General features: G+C 45.5%; 2 protein-coding genes across 10 annotated transcripts in view; both read right to left on the bottom strand.

The window, feature by feature from the left end:
• LOC119702804 (C-type lectin domain family 2 member D-like) overlaps positions 1 to 27,536 on the bottom strand; it is a 603,052-nt gene that overhangs the window by 283,999 nt on the left and 291,517 nt on the right. The window lies entirely within an intron of this gene.
• MICU1 (mitochondrial calcium uptake 1) overlaps positions 1 to 27,536 on the bottom strand; it is an 89,730-nt gene that overhangs the window by 16,210 nt on the left and 45,984 nt on the right. For all 8 annotated transcript variants that reach the window (XM_038141409.1, XM_038141405.1, XM_038141408.1 and 5 more), the window contains 2 exons: positions 18,952 to 19,034; positions 12,036 to 12,233 (listed from right to left, as the gene is read on the bottom strand). In XM_038141409.1, coding sequence (XP_037997337.1) covers positions 12,036 to 12,233; positions 18,952 to 19,034 — 281 coding nt within the window. The remainder of the gene's footprint in view (positions 1 to 12,035; positions 12,234 to 18,951; positions 19,035 to 27,536) is intronic.

Genomic DNA, 27,536 nt, shown 5'->3' with positions numbered 1-27,536 from the left:
CAACCTCCTAAGTGGTGACTATGCTTGGAAAATCTCAAGTTGGTGTCCAAAAGCCCATCAGCCCCCTCTCCCCCTGCCCTGCATTCAGGATCAAGCATTGGGCAGCTCCATGGGGTAACACAAGCAAGCACAGCTCCCTGCAAATGGGGAAACAAAGAACCAGCTCCTTGCAGGTTTTTTGGAATCAAACTTTCAGATTGTGGTCGGTTTTGCATTACCAGATGCAAAAAAGACCAGGAAGGAAAAAACTAAATACTTTTCATCTTAATTTTTCTACTGATACACCACACAGCTATTCACAAGAAATTAAAAAAAGCCTGGAAACGATGGAATTTATGCTGCTTGTTATTTATCTCATTTCAAAATGAACATTTCTAACATTAAACCAGAACACTCAGATGCCCACTGTCATGTACAGTGGTGCTCACTGCAAAGGTCAGCCCAGAAAGGGGCTGGGAAGTGAGAGCTGGCCCACACCCAGCTCCCAAATTCCAACAGAACCACCACTGAGGGATAAAGCAAGTTCAAATCTTGCCTCCAAGCTGCTGTCAGATGCATTTAAATTAATTACAGAAGGGATAAGCAGGCCATGTCATTTAAAGAGAAATTTCAGGGAGGGAATTCTGTTTATTCTTTCTGCTGTGTCAGAGATTGTGTTGATCCATAAGGAAACTGGGCTCCAAAGGATTTGTGAGTGGAAAACCCACTGATTCCTGACGAAAGAAAAGCCCCAGCTACCCCTGGCACCCCCCTCCCGGGGAGCAGAGGTACATTAATGCTCCTCCACCCCCTGGAATGTCTTCTACCCAAACACAACTCACCACTTGGAAAGGAAGGAGGGTGCAAAGCCTACAGGAATTTTTCTTTCAGTACCCAATACACAGCCTGCAAAGAGTGTTAAGTGTTAAAATCCTCTGGGTATTTGAAAAAGGGGGGAAAATAGTGCCCGTTCCCAGGCAATCACAATTCTCTGCCCTCAAGCACAGGATGATCCTGTACAGGTTATTTTTCTGTTCCCTGGGGGGAATAACCCCACACCCTACAAGGAGGGGATGCAGGGGATGCACCCTGGATATATTACAGCTAACAAGCCCTCTGACAGCCTTTTGCCCTTGCTGGATGTTACAGAAGGAAAAGCAGGGCAAAGCAGTGCTCACGCGGCGTTATCCAGAGAGGGGTGGAGCAGCTCCTGCTCCCACCATCCCACCAGGACAAACAGAGGGCAGGGCGGTCCTACCCCATCCCAAAATCACACCCACAATGGGCCAGCGAGCCCAACACCGCTGGAGCAGCTTCCACCTGCAGCCACTTGGTGCCAGCAGTGGATTCTGCATCTGCAGCAGGCAAGGAGAAGGGGATAGAATGCTGGCCGGGGCTCTTCCTGCGGGCCAGGACACCTGAGGTGCTGAAGAAATTAGCTTGAATTACAAAAAGGCTTGAAAGAATTTTGAAATTCATTCAAAGCCAATGTGACGTGAAAGGAAATCTGAGGCGTTTATGGAACAGCTCAGCAGGAACTGTAGGGACAGGACAGGAGGGAATGGCTTCAAACTAAAAGAAGGGAGGTTTAGATGGGATTTTGGGAAGGAATTGCTCCCTGGGAGGGTGGGCAGCCCTGGCACAGGGTGCCCAGAGCAGCTGTGGCTGCCCCTGGATCCCTGGCAGTGCCCAAGGCCAGGCTGGACAGGGCTTGGAGCAGCCTGGGATAGTGGAAGGTGTCCCTGCCCACGGCAGGGGTGGGATCAGATGAGCTTTAAGATCCCTTCCAACCCAGTCCTGTGGGAGGGGAAGGCAGCAGAAATGGGATGCAGCCCTTGACTTCACCAGCTTTGCTGGCCCAGTCCCTGCAGCCAGTCCAAATACACAGCAGGGTACTCCCTGGTTTTTTTTTGCTATTTAAAAGATTACCCATAACCTTACACCCATGTTAAACAGTCCCCAGCTCCCCCGACACCTGACAGGATGAGCCCATTCCTGCTCCTCTGTAAGATGAAATTCCCAGATTTGTTCAAATAACCCCACTCTCCTTCCAAGAGAAGATCTTTCTCACATGAGGAGAGCAGAGGACAAAAGCAATTTCCCCTGCTTCCACATCTCCTTAATTGCACAACTTTATGGAAAGGCAATACAAGGAGCCATCATAAAACAGCAGACCCATAATATCTTTTCTTCCTTGCTTCACTGTTTATTTCCTCCACTAACTCAATCCATCTTCCCCTGCAGGAAATCAAATCCCAGGCTCTGAGGAGCATCCAGCCAAACCAATTCAGAGATACCACCACAAGAAACATCCTGGTGGAAAAAATAAAACCTGCTGGAAGTTCCTAAATGCAGACATTGGTTTCCTTCCATCTCTCGTGGCAGCAAGGCTCACCAGTGGGAAATGAAGCAGCTCCCATGGCCCCAGAAAAAGGCCCAGTGTGGGTAGCACACACTTCTCAGGGGAAGGTTTCTCTTCCCAGCTGACTCTCCTTCCTCCTCAATAAATCTGTCATAATCAATAGTGTTGATAGGGGAAGATTCTACCTACAACTCCAGTGCTAAAATCTGTGGGAAATGGATTTGTGAAGAATCTTCAAAGTTTGACAGAAGGTTTACATAGTATGTATTTGTATGTAAACTGTGAGATAAGAAATGTTGATTTAGAAATGTCATGGAATGGGACAGACACTGTTGAGAGAGAAATGGAATTGGAAATGAGTTTTAAAGGATGGTTTTGTAAATAAACTAGATACTCTGGAGAAATAGAACTGTGAAGGATGTATTGTAGTAGGGCTTATGAGGGGCAATTTTAGATGACTGGTTTTAAGCATTTACAGCATGGTGTGGTAAAAGCTGATATTGATATAAAACTTAAGAAATGTTTATAATGTATTGTAATTAGAAAATAGTTGGCTTTTAATTGTGATGGTGTGAATCATAACATCTGTACTGTTTTACTTTCACATAAGACTGCAAATAAAAGTTTTTAAAACATTTCTTGGTTGTTTTATTTCTGAGTTCCCAGCTGCCCCATCTCTGTGTCAGAAAAGGGCATAAGCCAACAAACAACCTCTCTAACCAGAGAATGGGAGTTTAAAAACTGCTTCAAAAAGGAGGAGCAGTGTTTTGTGATTGCTCCCACCAGACCCAACTGGGCCCAAGAGAGCAGCCCCTGCTCTGCAGCTGGGGAGGGGCACCAAAGCCCCAGAGAGGGCTCAGCAGCACCAGACAACCACGAGTGCCTGGCAAAACCTCCCATGGAAAAGTGGGATAAATTGATGATGCCCCTCCTTCCTAAGCTGGCATTTTTGGGCTGGACACACACTGGTGGCTTGTGTCTTTGCTTTGTTTGCTGAAGAAGAAAATGGCTAAAATAACCTCCAGGCCCCTGCACTTGGCACAGGCACAGGCAGCATTTGGGATCCACCAAATCCCATCGGTGCAGGAGGGAAACACCCAGTTGTAACTCAGCCAGCACCATGAAAACACAGCTCAGATTTTTCCTAAAGCAATGCCAAAAGGATATACTCCTATCCTCTTCAAACACTCACGTTAGCTAAATATCCAGCTGTATTTTAGGAGGCTTCTTAATTTCTAGGAAAGTTTCCCCTAAAAACCAATCAAACAGATGATGTATTCCCTACAACCTCTAAAGCAAGGATCTTGAATAAATAAATGTATGTGTGCCACATTCCTAATTGAAATAGCAAAGAGAAATACATCTTCAAGGACATTTGGACGGGGAGAGAAGTGTTTGAGGGATGATCTTTGAGCTTCTTTCTGTAGGTTAAAAAAAAACATCCATGGGAGAAAGCTAGCTGATATTAATTCTATCAGGTTTAGGGGTAGTGGAAAAAGGTGACCTGTTCCCAGAGCTGCTCTGTGCATAATAAGGAATCAAAAGGGTCTGGGAAATAATGATCTGCAGGGTAACATTCAGATTCATAATATATGACCCTTTAAAGTGGTATTTGCTCAAAGCTTTATTTGACAGGCTGTAATACATTATTTATCTGCAAACTACTGCAGCACTGGCTCTGTTTACTGCTCTGGAGAAGGAGGCTGCCAGGATCTCTTGTCAAGTTGCATATACAACTATGACAGGAAGAAAAAGAAAGGGGAAAACACTATATATCTCCCTAAATCCCAGCAACCTCGTCCATCCAAAAAAATTTAATGTATTTGTGAGTAAGCTGAAGTGTTTGCACAGGCACTGAATTACTGCCAGAAAAAAAGAAAGAGAAAAGTTTCTAAAGGCTTTTTGTTTGGGAAGATTGAAGATTTAAAATACTCTTTTTTTTTTTGGGGGGGGGGAGGGGTAATTATGCTGAAAGGTTTCTTCTGTGGACATGGATCTAAAGCACTGGGTTTTGCAAGATGAAGCTCAGCCTGCTCTGGACACAGGCTACAAGGAGCCCCCGGGTGTAATCACTGCATTATTTGGTAAAACCCACTCAAAGACACAGCTCTAAAGATGTTCAGAGCTGCCAAAGCAGGAGGAATGAAAATGGGCAGGAGGAAATGCCAAACCCAGCCTGGACCATTGCTTCTTTCTCACCTTAAAAAATAATTTAAAAATGAGAGAAATGGGAGCTATTTTCATATGAGAAAAATCCAATCTTCCAAACGCTCTCCCTGTTCACTTTCCCCCCTCTGCCTAAGTGAATATGTAGCAGCCAGGTTAGAAATGCCCATCTGTCAGCAGCAGTGCAATCCCAGCAGACCTGATGCTGGAGAGAAGCTTTGGAGATTTCATTGACCTTGGCAAGCCACTGCTGCCTGTAAGGGGGAAAAATTCATTCCCATCACCAGCCACTTGTTCCGCTTTAATGAGCGATTAAAAAAAGGTTATGTAAAGGTGGCTGCACCTGAACTTCAGCCCCATGAGTGGAAATACCTTCCTGCAGGCTCTGAGCAGATCAGTGTGTTGAAATTCTGTGCTGTGAGGGAATGACAGGAAGGAAACCTGAAGAAAAGGAATCAGTGATGCTAAGGAAAAAGAACACTTCTGATAAATTAAAGGGATGGGGAGGGGGAAGAGCTGAGCAATCTCCTCCCATGCCTGCTCTCCAGACCTGGCTCTGTTGCTGCCATCCTTGCCCTTGACAATGCTCCTGGTACCATGGAACAGAGCAGTTTTTCTGTCCTGCATGCTCCCTGAATGAAAGTTCAGAAGCAGAACAAACTCCCAACCCTCCTGCAGGAAAACACACAGGACAGTGGAGCTGCAGGAACCTGAGTGAAGCCATTACTCTGAAAAATCCCAATATCTCAGTCTCCATGGAACTGCTGTACATAGTTTTATTAAGAAATACAGCTCTCTCACTGCCTGTTAAGAGTTCGCACTGTTTTCTGCTTGACCTTGGTGTTCAATTCTCCAAGAAGAACAAGTTTGCAGGAGTTTAATTCAGCCTAGCAGGGAAAAGGGTCCTGCTTCCACCTTCTTCCTACATCAGCAGAAGCAAAGCCAGGGCTGAAACACAGCCACCAACGTGTGGAGCTGCAGAACAGCTCTGAATTCAGAGCCTGAAAGGGGAGAAGGAGCAAGAGGACTGAGGTGTTTGCTCAGAAGGAGGAGGCACAAGTCAGGTACCTGCTACAAGAACACGCTCACACAGACATCCCCAACCTCTTGCCCACCAACTTTTGCTGCTCCCTTCTGTTGGCTGACTTGCTTGTGCACACATAAACAAGAGCACCTATGCTGAACAGCTTACATTTCCTAATTCAGGGACTCTGACACAAACCTCCACACACTCCTGTGGCAAGGTAATGAATCCAAAGAGCACTCCTGGGATTTTATTTGCAGGGGTCCCACACAAGGCTCTGCTGCACTGCGGGAGCTCAGCAGGGGATTTACACACCCTTCATAAACCAAAGCAGCCTGCTGGTACAGAGCAAAGCCTTCCACTGCTGCTAATGATGCAATAAATAGAAATTCCAATAAAACCCTCCACGGCTTCCCCTGCAGAGCCACTGCATCAACCACGCCGAAGTCACCTGGTTCTAATACAAGCAAGGCAGTTCTCTCCCCAGGTGGGTGCCCCACGAAGCATCCATCCCAAACAAGAGGATGCCACAGCTGCTCCTTTGTGCCCCAGCCATGCTCACAAGCAGCTGCAGCACATGTGCTGCCACGCCCTGCCAGCCTCACTGGCACACTCCTGCGACCACTGGATATTTTGGTGACCAGCGACAGGACCCAAGGGAACAGCCTGAAGTTGTGTCAGGAGAAGTTTAGGCTGGATACTGGGAAAAGGTTCTTCCCCCAGAGGGTGGCCAGGCATTGAACAGGCTCCCAAGGAATGGGCAGTGCCCCAAGGCTGCCACAGCTCCAGGAGTGTTTGGAAAACATTCTCAAGCACAGGGTGGGATTGTTGAGGTGTCCTGGGCAGGGCTCCATGATCCTTGTGGGTCCCTGCCCACTCAGGACATTCTGTGGTTTTACAGCTGACATGCAGTTGCTCAGCATGCTCTTATAATCCTGAGGCCTCCAAAACAACCCCACAGACTCTTGCTCTGCCTTTCAGAGTGAGGCACTGGGAGGGTTTGATTTCTCTGGCACAAGTTTCCTCACTTGGACTAGGGAGGAATCAGCTAGGAACAGCATTTATGGCATCTTCTGACTGAGGCACAAAGACCAGCTTTTGGTAACTCCCCTGTGACAGCGAAACCCCACCCACCAGCATTCCCCCTGCTTCATGGAAAAAGGGACTGGAATTCAACCTGCCTTGGATTCCAGCTAAACTTTCCCTGGTGCACACTGAGACATTTCATTACCTGCTCTGCTGTTCCTGATTGATGAAAATGACTTGCCTCAGACTCCTTTATGGTGACTCCTCGTGTTTACTGAGACAGTTATCTCTCCCTTCTGTCTTTCCTTTAAGCTGCACATACCATGGCCTCATAACTTATCCCTATCCTCAGATTTTTTTTTCCATACTAATGTTCCACTCTGAATTCTCCCCAAGTCTTTGGCTGACACTGGACAAGAACTGAATGCCAGCTTTTCCCCAAACCTGAAAGCTGCTTGTGACCCTTTCCACTCACATGCCAAGACAAAAGCAGGCTGCCAGCTCTGAAAGCTGTCAAAACCAGGATGAGCTGTCCAAATCAGTCCCACTGCCTGCCCAGAAATTCCCAGATTACATCTGTGTATGCTGGACTGTGCCTCCTTAACTACAGAGCTCCCTGATGTGAAACTATTCACAGGGGCTGGATGATCCCACCTTTAACTGGACATGTCACACAGTTCTGTCAGCCAGCACACTTTCGTGGCTGTCCATCAAAGGCAGGGACAGCAGCCTCACTTCTGTTCCCTCAACTCCTACCATGGGAAATGCAGAAGAAGGAATATGTAGGTCTGCAGGGTCCCCTGGTAACTCTCCTCTCCTTGGCACTAAATCCATCATGGTTTGCCCCATCTCTGACTTCAGTAAGTACTTCTGGAGGGCATAGCCTCCATATCGAGAGCCTCTTTTCCTCCAGAGCTGTTTAAAGGTTATTAGTTATCAACACACCTTTTATCTAGTCAGGGCCTGACAACAGCGACACAGACACATCACCCATCCTCTGGGATAAACAGAGCACTCATGGGGCACACTTCAGGCTTTCTGTATTTAGCCATCAGCCCATCCTCCTCTCCTTCCCCTGCAGCCAGGTCAGGAAATCACTAACAAAGAGCACAAACAACTTTTGTACCTGTCATGAATTGCCCTACTGAAGAAGCAATTCCACAAGTGCTGGTTTGGCTTTTCAGAGGTAAGGATCACATGAAGGAAGAGAAAGCAATTCTGGAACTAAAGCAGGAGTTCTAGATATCCAGGATATAGATACAGAACTGACAAAACTGTGTAAGTACACAAAATCCATTACAGGATTGCTGAAAAGGCAGAATTCACAAGGAAAAAGGGAAAACGACATTCCCCATCATTGTTCCCACAGGGCCTGGGTCAGTGGTGAGGCTGAAGTGAGAGGATCAGCAGGTAAAGGACAATTCTGAGAGACAACACAGCTGATCATGACACAGACTGTCATAAAGGTGACTTAAAACCAAACAAAAATGTCTTGTGTAAGTTCAACAGCAAACTGACCTCTAAAAAGTCTGAGTTTTGGGACCTTCCTTACAAAGCTCAGCCAATCTGACACTGTCAGACTTCATTTTTCAGGCTACTCAAAACAATTTACTGAAGTTACTCATTTTCCCCCGAAATGACTGCAGCAGAAACAAAGATTTGTGACTCATTACTGCAAGCTTCGTTACTGTTAACAAATCACTGAAAAGCTGCATTGCTCTGCCAGCCTATATAAAAAACAAGGCAGAATCCCAAAAAATCTTGAGGAAGCTGGTAACAACAGAGCAATTTTTGATATCTGCTGCAGGATTACTTGGATAGTAACTATTCCAACACTGGGACTCAGAAAGGCACTCACAGATTTAAGTTATTACCATAAAACCCAACTGAGGAGCATCAGAAAAGCCTTCTGAAACCAGAGTATTTGTTAAGACAAGCCCAAAGGATTTAGGACTTTCTGATGAGGTATGTGCAGATGGAAGAGCATCCAGCATCCTTTTTTCATAAAAACCAAACCAGGCAGTAACTGTATTGGCACTGGCCATGAAAACAGGAGTTTCCAGGGTAAAGAGGTCACTCCCACATCACCTGTTCCCAGAACAGACACAGAAAATAAGGAATTTTCCAGATGACAGCAGTGATGTCTCATACCTCTGCCATATTCTTACAGAATTCCATTTCACTTTGCTTGGAAGAGCTTTTCCTTGGGAGGGACATTGGGGCATGCTTAATCCTTGGGTAAGAGGGAAAATATGGAGATTAAATCAGTGCTGTCAGCAGGTTTTGGGGTGCCTTGCAGGAGTGACAAAGAAAAGGAGAACAAAGGGCTCACAAATCTCTTCTACATGCACTTCCAGAATCCTAAAAAAATGTAGGCTGGAAGAGCCCCACAGGCTGGCTGGGACTCCTTTTGGTCCCCCAAGGACACAGGAATATCTGGGACAGGCACTACCAAGCAGAAATAGCATAAACGATGATGTCAAGTCCTATTCATCTTCCAGACTCACAGAGATCTTCCACTCAAAAACCAAAAAAAGAGCCCAACACCACCTGTCCCACGGGGACATGTGAGAGCTGCAGAGCCTGTCCAGACAAACCTGTCACTGTTTGTCAAAGCAAGCCACAAGAAAAAAGGACTTCTGGCTTTAGGAGCTTGCCAGGAGCCCCATGTGCTGGGCTGGCTCCTGTGGCTCAGCCTCAGCTAAGCAGGGCCACCCCATAACCCAAAAAACCGACCACAGCTCTCTCCAAGCAGCCAAACCCCAAAAGGCTGAAAAAAAGGCACTGAAAGCTTCCCCTCTACCTCTGGCTGTGGTTACTTTCCTCATCCTTCCCTTCCTGCAACTGGGTTGACTGCTGAGTCTTCATAAAATGATGGAAAATATACTTGCATAAAAAAAAGAAATAAAAGCAGTAGAGAAGAAAACAGCAGGCCATGGTTACTGAAACCTGCTATCAACACTTCAGCCATAAGGAACATTGAAATGTTCAGGGCTTTGTCTGAGTTAATTCCTCTGTGAGAGCTTCTGCTGAATCTTAGCAAGAAATATGCATGGATATTTTGATTTTAAAAAAATGAACCAAAATCAGTAAGAGGAAGATAAAGTGGGTTCAGATGGTCAGGAACTATTGTTCCACCTTCAGTCAGCACAAAACAGCTCAAGTGTATGAACTGCAGAAATGCCTGGATCCGGAGCTGAAGGGGAAAAGCTCTAAAAAAAAGTTCTTTCTTGAAGTAGCTTTCTTTCAGATGAGACAAAGCCAGCATCCCAGTCGGAGAACAGAGGCTCTGCATCACTCAAGGGCTGCACCAGCCCCAGGAGACTCTTCAGACCTGCATTTCCCCAAGGACTTCCCCAGAGCTCTGCACATGAACAAAAACTGGGTTTCAAATCAACATCCCAGCTCCAGACCATGCTCCAGTTTTACTGAGCCAGCAGTAGAGGAGGGAAGAAGAGTTCAGCAGAGCACCACTTCTCACACTTCCCTGATTTACATGGGTCAGGGTAAACCCTTCTCTTCTCAGGAGACATCTCATCTCTGAACTGCTGTGCTTCTCAAGCAGCTGGGGTCATTAGGGCATTCCCTGGGAAAGGAACAACACAAAGCCACCAGACACTCTGTGAAAAGCTCCTTAAGTGGGAACAAACACATCAAATGTGAAGCAAGGAGAAAAGGTGGGAGATCAAGTCAAAAGAGATGAAAGCTGAAGTGGAGAGAAGCCACAGAAATAGGGCTGTTTTGCCTAAATCAATGAGAGCTAGGAACAGGAAAATCAGGGCTTTAGTAGCATGAATTCAAGGAAAAGTTAGGTTTGGCAGAACAGAACCATCAATGTTTCAGTGGAAATGAGTATCAGCCTGGTGCTGGCAGGGAGTCAGTAATGATGCCTTTATGATATTTGATAATTTACCCAGATATAAATAGCTTTTATTGTCCCCAGTTATAAATAATCTGTTAGAAAAGCAACTACTATTAGCCAGGAAGATGCACAATTGACTGAAATAATCAAAAACTAAATTGTCACAGCAGAAAAAGAACAAGTATAATGAAACTGAAAAGAAAAATCCCTATTGCTTTTTAATGAGGGAAGTGGGGACCTCTGGAGGGAGCACAGGGTCAGGAACACTTCAGTGCCCACCCCTGGAGTGAACAGGGCAGGGGAAAACCAGGGCACAGAATAATCTCTGCTTCTCTTGCCTTTACATTCAAGTTACACCTGATGTTTCTTCACCTTAAAAAGTATTTTATTCCTTTCAATTTGCAGAGGCACTGAGGAACTGACCCAGTTCACAAAGAACATTGTCTTCAAGCAGCCAATTCCCCCTGCAAAGGCAGGGCCACACCACCTGCTTTAATGGCCAGGAAATGAAGGCAGTGAACCAGGCAATTGCCTTCACAAAAATAAAATAATCAGTCCTTGCGTCAGTTTCTTACGTGGATTTGAACATTCCAAATAAAAAGGGAATAAATTCAGTTTTAAATTGCAATGACTGACTTGATAAAAACTTAATAAAAAGCTGATCACACAACCTGAGCATGTGAGCAGTAATACACCAGACTGAAGTGACAGAGCCCTGAATACTGTTATCCTGGTAGGCTGGGGGACATCTTCTTGTGCACAAATCCTGATTTCCAATGCAAATAAAAGCCTGGCTTTGCTCAAGCCAGGTTGAACCTTGGAGTCTGATGCAGCGATGGGGACCATTTCCAACTGACTTCTGCCTCAGCTCTACCTGGGAGCTGAGGCAGACCACCAAGTCCCCCGTTGCTGCCCTCCTACTGATTTTATACAAAAGAGCCAAATTTTCAAAGGTGATGCTTAAAATTCAGGTTATGTAACTAGGAGCAGGAGGCTGGGAGCTGCTGTTAAAACTCAGGGCAATGCAAATTAAAAAGGAGACTAAATTCAGAAGAGATGGACAACATTTCTCATAAAACATCCAGGAGTGAACAACAGAGCTCACATAATAGAGACCACCTATTTAGGAGGATCCAAACCAGCCTTGAACACCTTCCCAGCAGAAACATTCAGAATAATGAAACAAACATAAAAGGTGGGGACAAAAGCAGAGATGAAGAGTTTTGGGAATGTTATAAATCCTGGTCCTTTAGGGCCCAGCTCACTGATTAGGACTGAGACCAACCTTCCTCAGCAAGGTATTAACAGGCCACTCACAACCTCTGTTGTTTTTCATCACCTCCATCAGCAGTGCCAAAGCAACAGGGAGGCTTTTTAGAGGGACACACACCCAGGATGCACCAAGAGCAGCCACCAACAAATGCCGGAGACGTTCCCTGGGGAGCGCCACAGGCACCGAAATGCTCATCAGGAATTGAACAGCCTGGATCCTCAAGTCACAGCTGCAGAAATTCCCCCTGTACCCTTCCCAGGCTCTTTGCTCCTCCTCCAGAAGCCCCACGCTCAGCACAGTCCGTGCTGCACTGCCCTCCCCTGGACCAAAAACCGGCCCAAACCTCGAGCTTCAGAATGTCATGCTGCAGCTTGCGCTGGAAGTCCAGGAAGTGGGAGATGGTGAGCTTCCCCTTGAGGTCAGCCCCGAAGAAGTAGGTGGTGAGGGCGGAGTTGAAGCCGGTCTTGAGGGTGTTGCCGGTGGTGGAGCGGTCCCGGTGCCGCATGCCCATGCTGGTCTGCGAGCGGATGATGCTCTGCACCTAAAAAGCACAGCGAGGATGGCACAGTCAGAACAGCCAAGTGCCTGTGTCATCCTTTGTGGGGCTACCAGCTGTGGGTTTCTCTGGGTCTGGACTGAAGGCACCTGAGACAGTAGCCCATGTTGGGACTCAGGTGTTCATTATTCCTTACCAGTGAAACAGTCTCACTGCTGTGAGCTCTGCAGCTTTTCATTAGAAGGCACAAAATGGCAACAGTCTCTTGTCACAAGGTCTTTTAAGACTAAACTATCCAATTAAGAGCTGACACCTGGATTATTTCCCTTTTAACCCAATACCTGATCCCAAAGAGCCCACAATGGGGACTGTCCTGCCCAATTACAAAATGCCACCCAAACCCATGGAGAAGGAGGAAGAAGAAGCATGAAGAAGAAACCCAGGAGGACACCCTGTGCCTCCATCTTGCTGCCATCCACAACATACTAAAAATCCCAAAACCTCAATTTCCCCCCAGGTGATACACCTGCACTACTCTCTATAATCCATTTCACACTTTTGTGGGTTCCAGTCTGTCTTGAAGTCTGGGAAACTTTCTCCATGAATGAGGGTCAGAGCCAGTGCTCCCCTGGGGGCCAGGGCACCCCAGAGCAGACAGAGAAATATTCCTGGTGCCCTGGGTTTCCACAATCCTTCTCTCTTTTCCTCCTCAAACAATTCTCAGGAGACACAACAATTCAAAAATCTGGCTGAACTTAAGAGAATCACAGAATGATTCAGGCTGGAAGTGACCTTAAAGACCATCTAGTTCCCAAACCCTTCCATGGGCAGGGACACTTTCCACTAGACCAGCTTGCTCCAAGCCCTGTCCAGCCTGGCCTTGAACACCTCTAAGGATGAGGAGTCCACAACCTCTCTGGCCAACCTAGGCTTTGGCTTTTTCAGTCCACTTTAAAGAAAGAAGAGAATCAAGTGCTTAAAATGAGTTTTAAGAAACAATTCAGCCAGTTTGCAGATAAACATTCTAATGATGTTCCCAGCCCTGGTCAGCAGAGCAGCTTCTTCCCAGCAAAATCCCAGGAGGTGGGGAAGCTGCAGCAACCACAGAATGACCAGGTTGGAAGAGACCTTCAAGATCATCAATTCCAACCCAGCCCCAACACCTCAACACCCAGTGCCACATCCAGGCTTTTCTTCAACACATCCAGGGATTGGGGGGAAGAAAAAACTCTTGAAAGGTTTTAGAACTTCCACTCCTTTACTGCCCCATCCTTGTGAGCTCACAGCACCCCCAGTTTGCTCACAACATATTTTCCTCCCACTCATGCACAGATCCTGGGGTTTTCAACCCAAGGGCACCCTCTCCTTGCTGCCTGCTGCTCTCTGTCACAGCTGGAAGTTCCTCCGTCCCTGGGGCCGTGCCTCCCAGCACAAAAGGCTCTTCAAAAGAACTTCCCTACCCCATAAAAGATACCAAAAGGTTGACCTTGAAGGATGTGACAGCCTGAAAATCCAAGAGTACGTTATTTTAGGGGTTCTGTGCAAATTTAAGGGGGCAGCCAAGCCAAATGCAGCCATGTCCTGAAGACAGAGGAGCTCTATCATTCAGTATGGTGTATTTGCTGATGAAACATGTGCATTTTGTTTGTGAATTGCAACTATTAATCATTGATTATGCATAAGTGAAACATAACAGTTTATATTCCACAAGTATAAGTACCTTTACAGATACTGGATCAATGTTGTTCAAGTTCTGTAGCTATTGATAAAATTATGTAATTGTCGATTTGTTGATAAGTATAAGGGTTTCTGATGTTTTATCAATTTACTCAAACATACCTTTCTAGAGATGCTGCAACTTTGTAATTAAAAGAAAGGGGGGAATTGTGGTGGGAATAGAGTATAAGAAATGTGTAAAAAGTGGTTTTACCCCCAAAGAGCTGCAGCCAGGCCAATTATCCGAGATCAGGAACAGGCTTGACTCACAGCTGTAACCAATAAGGAAGACCAGTCCTATAGGACAGGGAGAGCTGGCACCTAGAGTCAGTTGCTGTCTGGGCTTTGAAGAAGAAGGAGCAGTGTTGAGAAGAACCACCCATGAGCAATCACCGAGAAGGTATGGGACTCTTGCAATAAGATAACAACACTTTTACATTGAGAACACAACAATGTCCTCTCTCCACCCTTGAGTATCTCACTAAAGTACCAAGACAATCTGAGTGATTATTGCTGGGATAGGAGAAACCAGGCTTGTTCTCTGTGTGGTAACTTACCTCTTCCAACAAGGCAGCAAAAGGATTCATACTAAGGACAACGAGTTTGAAAAAGGAGGGGAAAAAAGCCACCTGACAGCCCAGGCTTCCCAAAGCTCCAGCAAACACCACTGCTTTGCCATCAGCCTCTTGCCCCTGCAGACAAAAGTTGGAAGGGAGAAAGAACAGCAGCTGCCAAAGCTCCAGCTGTCACAGGGATGCCAGAACCTCATTATTGTGGTATTCAGTGTGTTCAACTCTTTCCTAATGAGAGAGTGAGTGCTGGAACAGCCCCAAAGGGGATGCTCTGGAGGAAAACACCACACTGCTGCTGCTGGGTTTACCTTGCTGGAAACCCCGCAACCCAACCAGAGACTGCTGGCTGTTCTTCCACAAGGAAAAATCAAGTAGAGGAGAAAATCAGGAGGAAAAAAGTACAGAAAAGAGGTTTTGAGGCTTTTTGGTCACTCTGATGTGAGGAAGGATGTGGGGTGACCTAATTGTGGCCTTCTAGAACCTGAAGGGAGCCTGCAAGAAACATGGAGAGATACTATTTACAGGGGTAATGGCTGTACACCGAAAGAGAGGAGCTCTAGAGTACATATGAAGAGGAAATTCTTCTCTGTGTGGGTGGTGAGGCCATGGCACAGGTTGCCCAGAGAAGCTGTGGCTGCCCCATTCCTGGAAGTGTTCAAGGACAAGCTGGACAGAACCTGGAGCAATCTGGGATAGAGGAAGGTGTCCCTGCCCATGGCAGGGGATTGGAATGAGATGATCTTCAAGGTCCTTTCCAACCCAAACTGTTCAGGAATTCTCTGATTTTTGCACTGTAAATAGCAACTCCTTAGTTTGCTGTGTGCTTCACTGTTAACTGTGAGCCCTGCATGCAGCACAGTTTGGAGACAAATATTTATAAACTGTCTGAAGCAAGGCAATTTAAGGCCAGCTTGGAAAACTGCCCCTGTTTCTACATGAGTGTTTACCACACTGCAGACTGCTCCACAGAGCAGCTTTTCCTGGCTGTTATTTATATGGAATCCTATGGCTGTCTTTTCCTCTCCCATCTGTAACAAGTGTTGGACAGGTTGAAAATCCACCTGTGGGCACTGGAGCCAAAATGATTTAACCAGTCCCTGTTTTGGGTAATCCTTTCAATGCCCAGAAAGGCAGGTACCACTGCAAGGAGCTGCCCTCACTCACAGCTCATCAATTGTGCAAGGACGTGGAGCTCTGAGATGCTCCACTCTTTTTTGCTCCTGTTTCAGCCTGAGTGTTTGTCATGTTTCATCTTTTGTACCAGATGAGGGGGAAAAAATCAATTAAAATAGTTAAAGACTCAAAGAGAAATCACCAGTAACACTGCATGCAAGTTTTCTACTTTTCAGCCAGCTTTTCTTTGAAAACAGAGGAGTAAACTAACAATTCACCTGGCAAAGGATGAAGAATTGAAGGCAATACTGATGTAGGCACCACATTATTCAGGACTAAGCACTAACCACATGCCTCAAATGGATAAAAAACCTGAAATCCTTCAGCAAGGCCTGAAGAAATGAAATGCTTTTTTTACTGAGTAGTTAAAGCCTCCAGCTAAGTCACATATGAGCTAAATTACTCAAGTAATTTTCTTTCCTGATGAGGTCTTCAAACATCAGTGAGAAGTGGGACCTGCTGTTGGCTGCCTCCAAAGCCAAGGTGTGAGGGAGGAGCAGGAAGTTCATTCCCAGGTGCTCACAGGCAGCAGGGATGGAATGATGCTTCCCTGGTGGTCCCTTTCTTCCCCCTCTTCTTCCACCCATTCTCCCCAAAATGATGTTGCTCTTTTAAAGTGCTGCATCATCCCCTGAGAGGGCCAGTTCCAGCTGCTCCTGCCAGGTAAGATTAACAGGACAGAGCTGCAAACCCTGCCATCCCTCATGCTCTTCCTGAGGCATTTCCATAAGGAGTGAAAAAGAGGATTTATCATATAAACAATTGTTTGTAATGCCTCTATGTTTGCATAATGAGATGTATGTGCCTCCCATGGAGCTGTGTTTGTTCTTTCAGCAAATCAGTATCTTCACAGATATCTTCTCACTTTCCAAAACAGCTCCTTCATCTTCTTACTCTAAGCCTTCACCCAAATATTCTGATGCTACCCAGGAACTTTATTCCTTTCTATACAGGCAGTGACGCAGGTAACCAGCTTAACAAAAATACCTTCCCCTTCCTAAGGATATTTATGTGACTTAATGCATGCATAACTTCCCCGGGCCTACTGGATGATTTGAAATAATTGAATTCAATTTTGCACCCTCATCTCCACAGCGATTAGGAAACATTCATCCTGTAGAAATGTTCCTTTTTCATTTTACGTGGCTCTAATAAAAAAGCCAAACATGACACCTGACTTAGCACCTTGGCATCACTGCATTTTTAGTAGGAGGTTAATCGTTGTCTGCTTTTCTTCAATTCATCTATCTCCATAATTGATTTCATTCTAGAGCACTGCAACTACCATAAATCACCTTTTGGACTGTTCAATGTGCTCACACAGCTGCAGTGGAGTGCTATCTCCATGCACTATGCAGATAGAAAGAAGAACAGTGATTTTTACTCGGGGAAAGGAAGGAACATGAACAAACCCCCAGGTTTACATTTCAAGCCTGTCAAGTGAAGTGATGTCACACTGCAGATCAACACACTCCAGTCTCCTCAGAGTCCAAGTGCGTCGGAACCCAGGACATCCCTCTGGGTGCCCTGGATGGCCAGAGCCACTGGCAGGGGGCTCTGAGACCCTGGCATGCAGCCAAAGACACACGTGGGGTTTGGATCTTAGCCCATGGAGCAAATTACCAACTCTGTATGAAGAATTACAAGCCACACACACAAGTTTAGGTGTTGTAGTAGAAGTAGTCACCAAGTGAAAGGAAGGGTTTCTGAGTGCTGTACAGGGGGTTTAAGCCTTGTACACAGGGGTCCGAGTTTTGTACATGGGGGTCAGGGGTTCTAAGATGGAGGGATTTGGGTGTGCCCTGTCCTCCTCCTTTCTCCTTCCTAGCCTCCATGTCTTTGGTGATGTTGGCACTCACAGATTGGTTTAGAGTAGAAAGTCACCATTCAATACAGATGATTGGCACTGGGGAAAAAGTATAAACACGTAACACGTAATGTGTGATATCAAAGATGGCACCAGCCCCTGGGAGGGCAGTGTGCCTTTGTCTGACCTGCTGGACGGGCCACAGCAGCTCAGGAGAAGAATCTTTAAGATAACCAACCATAAACAACCTTGAGACCGGACAACAGAGAACTACTGAGTCTTTCTTTGAAGGCAGGGTTGGAGGAGAGACTTTTCCATCTTTTGGGGTCACCCCAATCCGGGGCACGAGACCCCACACAAGTGTGCATCTAAAACCCTGCACTTACCCAGATATAATCCATGGCTCTGGAGCAAGCTCGTGATGGTGACATCATACACACAGGTAATAATTTAAGGAGGATGACAGCAAAAGATTAGAAAGGCAAGGCAATTCAACAGAGCTCCTTTGCCACTAGTTCTTCCCATTTATAGCAAGTGCCCCAAGCAGGACCTTGTGGAGACTCTTCTGCAGTTAACTGCTCACTGAGCCAACTCATGAGTAAGAATCTGTCCCTGGATTCTCCAGGGCTGCTTTGTTCTCGGGTAGCACTTTGTAAATGCATTTAAATTTCCTTTTATGAATAGCACACACTGGTGATTCAGGAGGTGATTTCAGGGTGTTTATAAGTTCCCAATATCTTAAGGCTAGAAATAGGCAAGAAAAATCACACTCTTCTGCCTGGGGAGGGCAAATCTTTTCCCCACTGACAGCTCAAGCCTTCAATCTATTCTCACTCAGACACCACCATAAATCACAGCTTACAGGAAGGGCTCACCAGTATCAGACATGAAGGCTAAATTCATTAAAAACCTGCAACCAAGTCCCTGTTGATGAAGCCTTGTAAGAAGTAGAGGACTAATGAAAATATGCTTTCAATAACATGTTTTAAGATTACACTGGAATAAGTGGGTAAATTCTCCTCTGAAGCAGACTTACCTTGGCTGTTCTCTGAAGACAAAGGAATGCAGTGGAAGCTGTGAAGGCAGTAGGATCAGAATCCCACTTTATCAGTAGAGTGAAAAAAAGTTCTTGGTCTACCTTGAAGGTTACTTTTTCTAAGGGAAATGTTACAGAATGGTTTGGGTTGGAAGGGGCCTTAAAGCTCATCCAGTTCCACCCCCTCACACAGGTAGGGACACCTTCCACCAGACCAGGTTGCTCCAAAGCCCACACAGCCTGGCCTTGAATGTTGGTGACAAAGTCACAGGAAACCTGAATTTATCCTGCTGTTGTCCTGGCTGAATGACAATTTTTTCTCTTGAAACTGAAGCAGCACAGTAGAGCACAGAAGGGAAAGGTGCAAACCACCACTAAGCACAAAAATAAAGGCAGTAACATCACAGAGGAATGCTGTGCTTATGGCTAAGATGCCACAGCACTGATTGTTCAACTTGCCTGCTCAAACTCCTCCATGTCCACCTCGCCGTCACCGTTCAGATCAAACATCTTAAAGGCGATTTCAAAATTCCTCTGGGGAGCTACATGAAAAACCCAAGAAAACACAAAAACCAGTCAACAAAGATACAAAAGCTCAATTAAAAAAGGGCCCGAGTTCTGAATGACTTTATCCAAAAGCAATTTTGTCTAGTTCTTTCAATTTTAGTGAGGAAGTGCAGCTCTTAGGAACCTCTAGCTCTGAGCTTCATGGTGCATCTTTTACCAAAGGTCTTGACAGGGAGTTGTAAGAAGGTATTTCTGAAACATTTATTCTGTTTTCAGGTGGAAAAAGCTGGAAAGCAAGATGCCATCTGGTATTTCTAATGACAGTTAACAGAAAATGATGCTGCAGCAAGAGCTCCAGCCTGTTCCAAACAGCAGTTTGGCCAGAGGATGTTCCCCAGGCACTGCACTCTGTGTGCTTCCCACGGGTGAGGAGCAGATCTGGGATCTGGGCAGTTCTCAGCTCTTGTACAGCTCAGCTCTCCCTGTACAAATTTAGACAAATCATGACCACCCTGTGTCAGCCCAGTCCTGCCACTGAGATGAGGCGTGGGCTGGAGCTCACGAGCTGAGACGCCGCTGTACCTTATTTTTCACTGCATTTAGTCTGTGCTGTCACGGTTTATTTAGTCAGAACTGCAAAAGCATCACTTCCCAGCCAACCACGCTCTTTTCCCTGCATCCCACCACAGAATTTCAGTACATTTCCATTCTGGGCTCTGGAACCCATCACTGTTTGAAGCTACAACGCAGCGCCACAATTTTTTTTCCCCAAATTCAGTTAATATATGAGGATTTATCATGCTCTGCTACTTTCAAATACACACCTCCTACAGGATTTGTGGTGTTTGCTGGGATTTCTAGGGAATCCTCTAGGTTATAACTAATGCTACGGCTGTCATCTTAAGTGATCAGTTAAAATGTGGCTCTTTGTTTCATTTCCCAGATCTAATGTAGATCACTGGTGAGGTTCAGCCCTCTTTACCTCATCTGTGCAATCAACTTTTAATATTTCCAGTGGATGCTCAGGGTATAATGAGTTTTTTGTGCCTCCTGCGGGAAGGCATTTCCCAAACGGGGGTGGGAGAGGGGAGACAAAGAGGAATCACTCAGACAAAAGGAAATGAATCTGGAATTAACTGAACTGGATTTTGGATGTTTGTCACAACTCCAGTTCAGAACTTTCACACTGTGTTTTCTCCTTGCTATAATAATGACTAGCACTTTATCAGGAAAAGATTCAGCAGACGGGTTAATGAGACCCCTTTTCCCAAACACTTTGTGCCCAAAATAGATGAATAAGGGCACTGGGGCTGATGGCAGGGACAGCCTGTCACGACCTGCTTGATATCCCCGGCACACGTGCTCCTGCTGTTATCATCCCTGCACTTCCAATTTCCCCCTGCCAATCACTCGAGCTTGGAATTCCAGACACCACGTGCAGCAGCAGCCTCTCCTGTGACCACAGCCACGTGGTGGGTCATCCCCCTTCCACCCACATCCCTGCTGTGCCCCCACACAGCTCCTCCCTGCTGCCTGCTGGGAGGGGGAGACCTTCACTCGCTGTCCCTCATTAACTCAGTGTTAATTGACCGGGGACAGCCAGTCCCCAGCGCCACCTTTATAATCTCTCCAATGATACACAGAATTTAAGGGATTAAGCCTCCTCTGTATCTGTTCATCCTCTCCAGTGATTAATTCCCCATTTTCTTGAAGAGCAACAAGCTTCCAACTACCCCGTTAATATTTCAGGAACACCTGCAATTTTATTCACTTGAATTGCAAGCAGTGCATGAAAGCCTGGAGGCAATTTCTTCTTATTAGCCCCAAAATCTGGCACTAGGGAAATGGTGTTTCCTCTATGAGGAAGAGGAGGAACAGATAAAACTGTCATCTAGCTATAAGGTTGTAGAAAAAGAGCAGTCAACACCTATTTCTTACCCCATTTTCCTTACCAGGATATAATGATGTTTATTTAAAGATTGGGAAATTTGTTATTCCTCGTGAAAAACTGTCACAGGTTGGGGTTTTTTCCTCCCTTTTTAAGGAAATATATAATACCACATGCCATTTGTGCAGACACATGGTGAACAGAGTAAAATACTCACTTGTCCCTCACAAGGGCCATTTCCCTCCTTTTCCATCTCTAAACACACATCTCCATGAGCAGTGTATCAAAGCCTCGGAGCAGAGCAACACCTCCAAAATTTAAATGAGCAGTTCAGCATCAAAAATCTGCAGGCTCAGTATTTTCTAAAGGCAGGGAAGGGTGGCTTTAAACTGGCAAATTCAATTACTTCACTCCTTCAGCTAATAAATGGCACGGCTGGTTTCTTCCTTTGATCTACATCTCCAGCTCCAATTACCTGTAATGACACTTCAATCCAAACAATGTGACCCTGAGCCAGGGGAAGCAGAGGGCACCCAAGACAATTAGCTCATCCCAGTCCCGCTCAGGAAGGAATGTTCATTAGAGATGTACACCCCTGGCATCCAAGACTGGATTTATGGGGCCTGGGTCAGATGATTTCTGCCTCTCCCCTTGGCTGTGATGCTTCTGGCCAGGATTTATATGGGAAGAGCTGCCCCAAGAGCTGCCAATCCCACTGTGCCTGCCTTGCCCATTACCTCAGCCTGCACAACCTCCTTTTCCCTTCCTCTTCCTGCACTTACATCCCTCAAATTTATAAACCATAAAAGCAGCAGACACCAGATTGCCCAGCTAAATGTAGCCTTTCCCTCCCTCTTTTATTTTGCCCCCCCAAATTTTACCATTCACAACTGCAGTATCTCTAAATTTCCCTGCTGCCTCCTTAATTAAGGTGCCTCCAAACAAACCCAATATTCCTCCTGCAGTGGTTTCCAAAGCCATTTAAAGGTCTGTTTGGTTCTCACATGGCCTAATGCCTGTCTTGATAAGGGAAAAACACCTCTTGATTTCCCCCAAGTGCACTGCTGCATTCCCAGCTCTCTCTGATTGTGTGAGCTGTCTCCTCACCATCCTTTTTTTACATTATTAAAAACAGAAAATAGAGATTGTTTCATTGCAACCGATTTCCCTCGGGCAATGAGGCAGAAACTGGTCAGGGCAACTGCAGTTTCTTTTTTAGCTTTATTTCTATCTTTACATGTACAGGAGGATCCTCCAAATCATTAACATGGAAGCATGGAATGGTTTGGGTTGGAAGGGACCTTAGAAATTCACCTAATCCCTTCCATTGGGCCAACAGGAGTGAAAGAAAACGTGGTACTGAAGCCCACACCCCTCTCAGTGAACTCCTAGCTTAGAGATACATGGAAAGATCCATATATAGAGACCTAGGCATAGATATATGGAAAGATCTGGTTGAAATGATCCTTTAGATCCAGAATTCCACCAGCTCTCCATGCCAAGTTGCTTTTTCAACTAACCAGGAATTTAGTGCAAAGGGCAATTAATATTTTTTCTTGATTCACTTGTTCCAATCAGATATTTGGGGACAGAAAGAGAACAAGTAAAGCAGAACCCAAGCACAGGAATGGTGGAGAGATGGGTGTCCTCCACCAGCAAACAAACAACAAGCAGCAGCACTGACCACGTGGAAAAAAGGAAAAAAACCCACTTGGATCCAGCAGGGCAAAGCCCCCGGGAAGCCCTGAGGGATGAGATGGGTTGATTAGGCATCTTTAAGCCAATTATGCCATTTTAAACTATTTTCAATTATTCAATGGACAATTTGCAGCACTCAATTGCTCTTTACAGCCCTGTACTCTCAGCAGAAGCAATGCACTCTGAAAGACATTAAAAGCTCACTGATGAGAAAGGCCACAGTTCCTTGGTTTTGAGCTCTGTTGGGATCCTCTCTTTCCCAAAAACCCAACATTCCACACTTGGAGACGCCTCTCAGTGTATCTTGCCCTCTGACCTCCAGCAGAGGAACTGCATTTTAAGAAAACCAAAGTCTTAACACACTTTTGGAGAATACCCATTGCTCCCTCCTCACGGAGCTGGGAATTTCTTTGCCAAAACAGGGTGATTTTTGGTGATGTTACTTAGAGGAAGTAAAACTTCTGGCTACTCCTCAGAAAACACTGGAATATTTTGTCTTTTGGTGGGAATTTATAGACAAAGCAGCTCATGGCTCCCAAGGCTTAATGTAGGAAGAAGGATCAAGAACTCAGCTGGGAAAAATCAGTCATTTAGAGTTAGATATCCTATGGTTGCTTCTTTTCCATTTATCCCAAAATGAAGAAAAATGGATATGCAAAGGCCACAGCGTCCTGAAAGTGAATCAATCCCAAATTAACACAGTCCTGAAGCAGAGACAGCTATCCATAGAATACAGCTGGCTGAGCCCCAGCTGCAGTAAATATAGGGGAAAAAACCCCATTAAACTTAATGTTGCAGATATTTTCCTTTCATTATTGTTCCACCATTTCAGAAAACGAATCCAAATCATACCAAGTTGGTTTTTTTAAATGTTAATCAACCCAGAAATGTAAGTAACAGGCAGCTAAAAAGCTGAGCCCATAGCACAGACACTGAGCAGCAATATCACCAGTTCTAGAGGAAAAATGGGTTATTTCTTCTCACAAAGAAGGATCAGAATTAACTGTGAAATAATGCAAGTGTGTCAACTTGGGATACTGGGGAGAAATTCTTCCCTGGGAGGGTGGAGAGGCCTGGCACAGGGTGCCCCATCCCTGAATCCCCCATCCCATCACATCACACAAAGCTAAGGGGTGAAGAGATGAACAGAGGAAGACCAGGTGAAGGATGCAAGCTGACAGAGCCTCCCATGCCCCAGTCTGAGTTTTCAAATCGCTTGGGAACATCCCCAAACTGCCAATGGTGAAAAATCATTCCTGTTTCTGTCCTTCAGCATGGCACAAGTGGGATGCCAAGCCAGAGAGCTCTCCCTGTACCAGGAAGCATCCAGGCTTGTGTTTGGAAGCTGGGATATTCCTTAGAAGATGCTGCTCAGATACATCTTGGAAATGCCACACAGCAGTGACAGAAAGGTAGGAAGACATCCCTGCTCCAAACAGTGAGGGTGAGATGGACCCATGGAGGGTCTTGAAAGACTGAAGATAAAATTAACATGAACAGGACTACAAACAAAAAATAGTCCTATAAACTCAAAGCAACCTTTTCTTGAGGAAATGGGCCCCTGGCACAGGGCACAGCAGGATGAAAGCACCACTGGGGAGGTAACAGGTTTCATTGCAGCAGGGCTGGGGCTGGAGACTTTCCTGTCAGCCAGGAATAATTTATTCAGAACAGTCATGGTCCAAAGGGACCCTGGGATCCCAGTGTGGGAGAAGATGTCCCTCCGTCCCAGGGACATGCGCTGAGCTCAATATCTGGCCAGAACACAATTTCCAGAGTTAGATCATTTGAAATTTATTCCCTAAACACAGGACAGAAAAAAAGAATAACTGAGGTGAGTCTATCCTAAACAAGAGTTACCTTCTGTGATGGGAGAAGGAGCTGCAGGTCTGCTTCAAGAGCCCTGGCAAAAGGCTAATTATTGTGGCTTCAGCAATGTTATTTAACCTCCTGCCAGGAGAATTAAATCCAGACACAGCTACAGTCCAACTGTGGAAACAACACCAATTTATTCTTTTAATGCCCAGCTCTCCTCAGGACCTGTTAACGAAGGCAGAATTAGTGTGCCTCAACAATGGACCCCATTTGCTGGGAAACTGCAGTCACTGGCAATGGAAAAGCTCTTTTTCTCCTTCCTCCATTTGTTTTGCCAAGTCCCAAAGCAAAAACCTCTTTGGTCAGGGAAGCCATGTCTTTGTTTTCCTATAACATTCAAAGGATCCAAGGGAAATTCCATCAGAATTTGCTCATCTTTCTACCTCTGCCCCAAAACACAAGGAGCAGCTGAAGCAACAGAAACCATGGAGTTTCCTCAAGGCCCCCCAGCTCTCATTGCCTTTAACAGAAGGCTGACTTTCTGAGGCAGCTAAAAGCCATTTTATTAGTAGTTTGAAAAGAAAAACTTCACAGAAACACAGCAACCTGAGGAGAACAGACAGTGCTGGAGTGAGAAATGGCTCGTAAATCAGGTATGGTGACAGCCTCATTTTCTGAGCAATGTGCAAACAGCTGCCTGAGAGCAACATGAAATGAAGCCTCCAGCCCTCTCTCCTCCTCTCACTCCCCATTTCACAGAACTCAGCTGGAGGGAGCTTCAGATCAAGCTGCAAAGACAACTGAAATGAGGAGTTTGGGGAAGCACAACCACACAGAGCCCTTGGGGCTTCTTGTTTGCCAAGGCTCTGATTGATCAGTTCGGAATCCAGTGAGCCAAAGCAGACCATGATGGATCTCTCCCCATCACTCTCCCTCCTTCCTCCCACCCCAGACCAAATCTCCCACTCCCCCTTTTGATTATCCTGCTTAGTGCTCAATATGCCACCTTCCTTTCCCAATATTTATTTGGTTTTATCTATTTGATATAATCTACAGCTCCACCTTGTCCAGACACTTCCTTAATGTTTGGGTTATTTAAACAACACAAGGAGAAAACCAATATTGCACTGTCACATTTAAGATTTACTTCCCTCATTCTATTTTATTTATTTATTTCTCTATATTATTTATTTATTTCTAGGGAAAAGAACCCAATCAGGAACTACTGGATTCCTGCAAGGCAATATTCACTAGTCAGAAACTAAACCAGTGGGGTGCAACAGTGAGTTTTCTATTTAGCCACAGGGTAAGGCTTGGTTGGGAGTTTAATTTACAAAAGCAAATGCTTTAAAAATGAAATCCAAACTCTTCCTCTGGTGGAATCACTGTTTAACAGGAGCTCCAGAGACATTCCTCCATCTTCAGTAATCATTTAGCAAACTCCCCAAATGTCTAAAAGTCAGCCTCAAAGCCCTGGAATTTTTTTCCTTCCTTTTTTAAAAATTTTTTTCGTTTTTGAAAGCTCCTGCCGTGCCCTCAAAGCCAGTTCTGTCTCCTCATTAATCTACCTCCCCTGTAATTGTGGACACACTCAAAAGCCCAAGAACAAGAGGAATAAAAGCCTGTCCCTCCCTCACAGCCTCCAAAACAAGGCTGGTTGCTCCTCCAACACAAGGTGGTCCTTTTATTATCACAACAAACAAGCTAAAGCAAAGCAAGAACAATTTCTCTTGCTGCTGCCTGTGGAAGCACACGAAATTAATTTTGTGCCCTGTGTACTTGATTAGGGGGTTGTTCACCACCAGCACAACCATAAAAACAAGGGCAAGAGTGTTTTCCAAACCACACTCAGTAATGTGATACCAGAGGTTTGAGAGTTCATTGTCGTCTGTGGAGGCTCAGATGAAAAGCCCTCATTACACAAGTGAATACCTGAGATCATTTTGGCACAGCCCAGATGAATGTAAGAAAGAACAGCAAAGGCCTTAAGAGCCAGTTCGGAGACTCAGTCAAATAAAAAAAAGCAAATTAAAGTCATAAAACAAACTCCCTGGCTTGAAGCAGCTCTGTGTCTCTGTTTTTTTTCACAACATGAAGGTCACAAACGGGTCAGCCCCCGCCAGGTCCGTTTGACAACAAACAAGACCTTGAGCATTGCTGCTTGCCAGGAATAGATCCTCAGCAAATGAAGAGCTGCCTCTCGTGTCTCCTGTTACAACGTGCAAGAACATGGGGGGAGAATAAAGCACCTGTTGCTGTGACAAAGCCTCAGGGATCAACCCAGCTGACTCCCTGAACAGCGCTGGGCAGGCAGCAGTGGGCTCTGCAGGTCACTGGGAAGCATCCAGTTTTTGAATTCCACAAATCAGGTCAGCATGGAAGAGATACTGACAAGATTAGATGGCCGAGTTTTCTCTTTTTAAATCTGAAAATAAAATGTCTCAAGTTTCTTTGGACAGTGGCTTATTCCCCCTTACCCCACATATTCTAATGGGGCTGAGAAACTTCCATTGACTTTGCTGTTTATGACACAGGCCCTTCCAAGCAGTCAGAGAAGCTCTGCAAATGAGCTTTTGAGCTTGACTTCCACGTGAAGAAAGCCTAGAAATGCCATTTGACATTATCAAAGGCTTCAATTTCACTGGCTCTTGCCAGCAAAGCAAACTTTTCAGAGCTGGCACTCGGAGTGCAGACGACTTTGCTGGAACAGATTAGCAGATCATGGAAATATCACACATGCAAGTCAAGGGCAGCAGGGTGAAAAGACAGAAGGTATCTAATGATACTGGTTGAAATGTAAACAGCTTAACTTCCCTCCTCATTGGATTACATCACTCACAAACCCGAGCACACCCAAGTAAAAATACAGCTGGAAAAGGGAGTTTGGAGAGGCGAGAAACCAGTGAAAAGCTGGAGATCTGTGTTCATCCAAATCCAAGAGAATATCACATGAACACAGCTCAAGAACACATCTCCATTTACAGATCTGAACAGCAGGTCAAGTGACTCATTAAGAAAAAATCTGTCACATTTCAAAATGCGAAATAAATCTTCAGAAGTCATCAACCTGCTTGTCTTCCCAAAGCACTGGAAGCTCAGGCTAAACCAGATCGAGCAACAGCAATTGCTCAGCTCG

Source organism: Motacilla alba, chromosome 6 (assembly GCF_015832195.1).
Source record: "Motacilla alba alba isolate MOTALB_02 chromosome 6, Motacilla_alba_V1.0_pri, whole genome shotgun sequence".
NCBI lineage: Eukaryota > Metazoa > Chordata > Aves > Passeriformes > Motacillidae > Motacilla > Motacilla alba.
The sequence above is the reverse complement of the archived record's forward strand: the minus strand, read 5'-3'. Positions and strand labels throughout refer to the sequence as shown.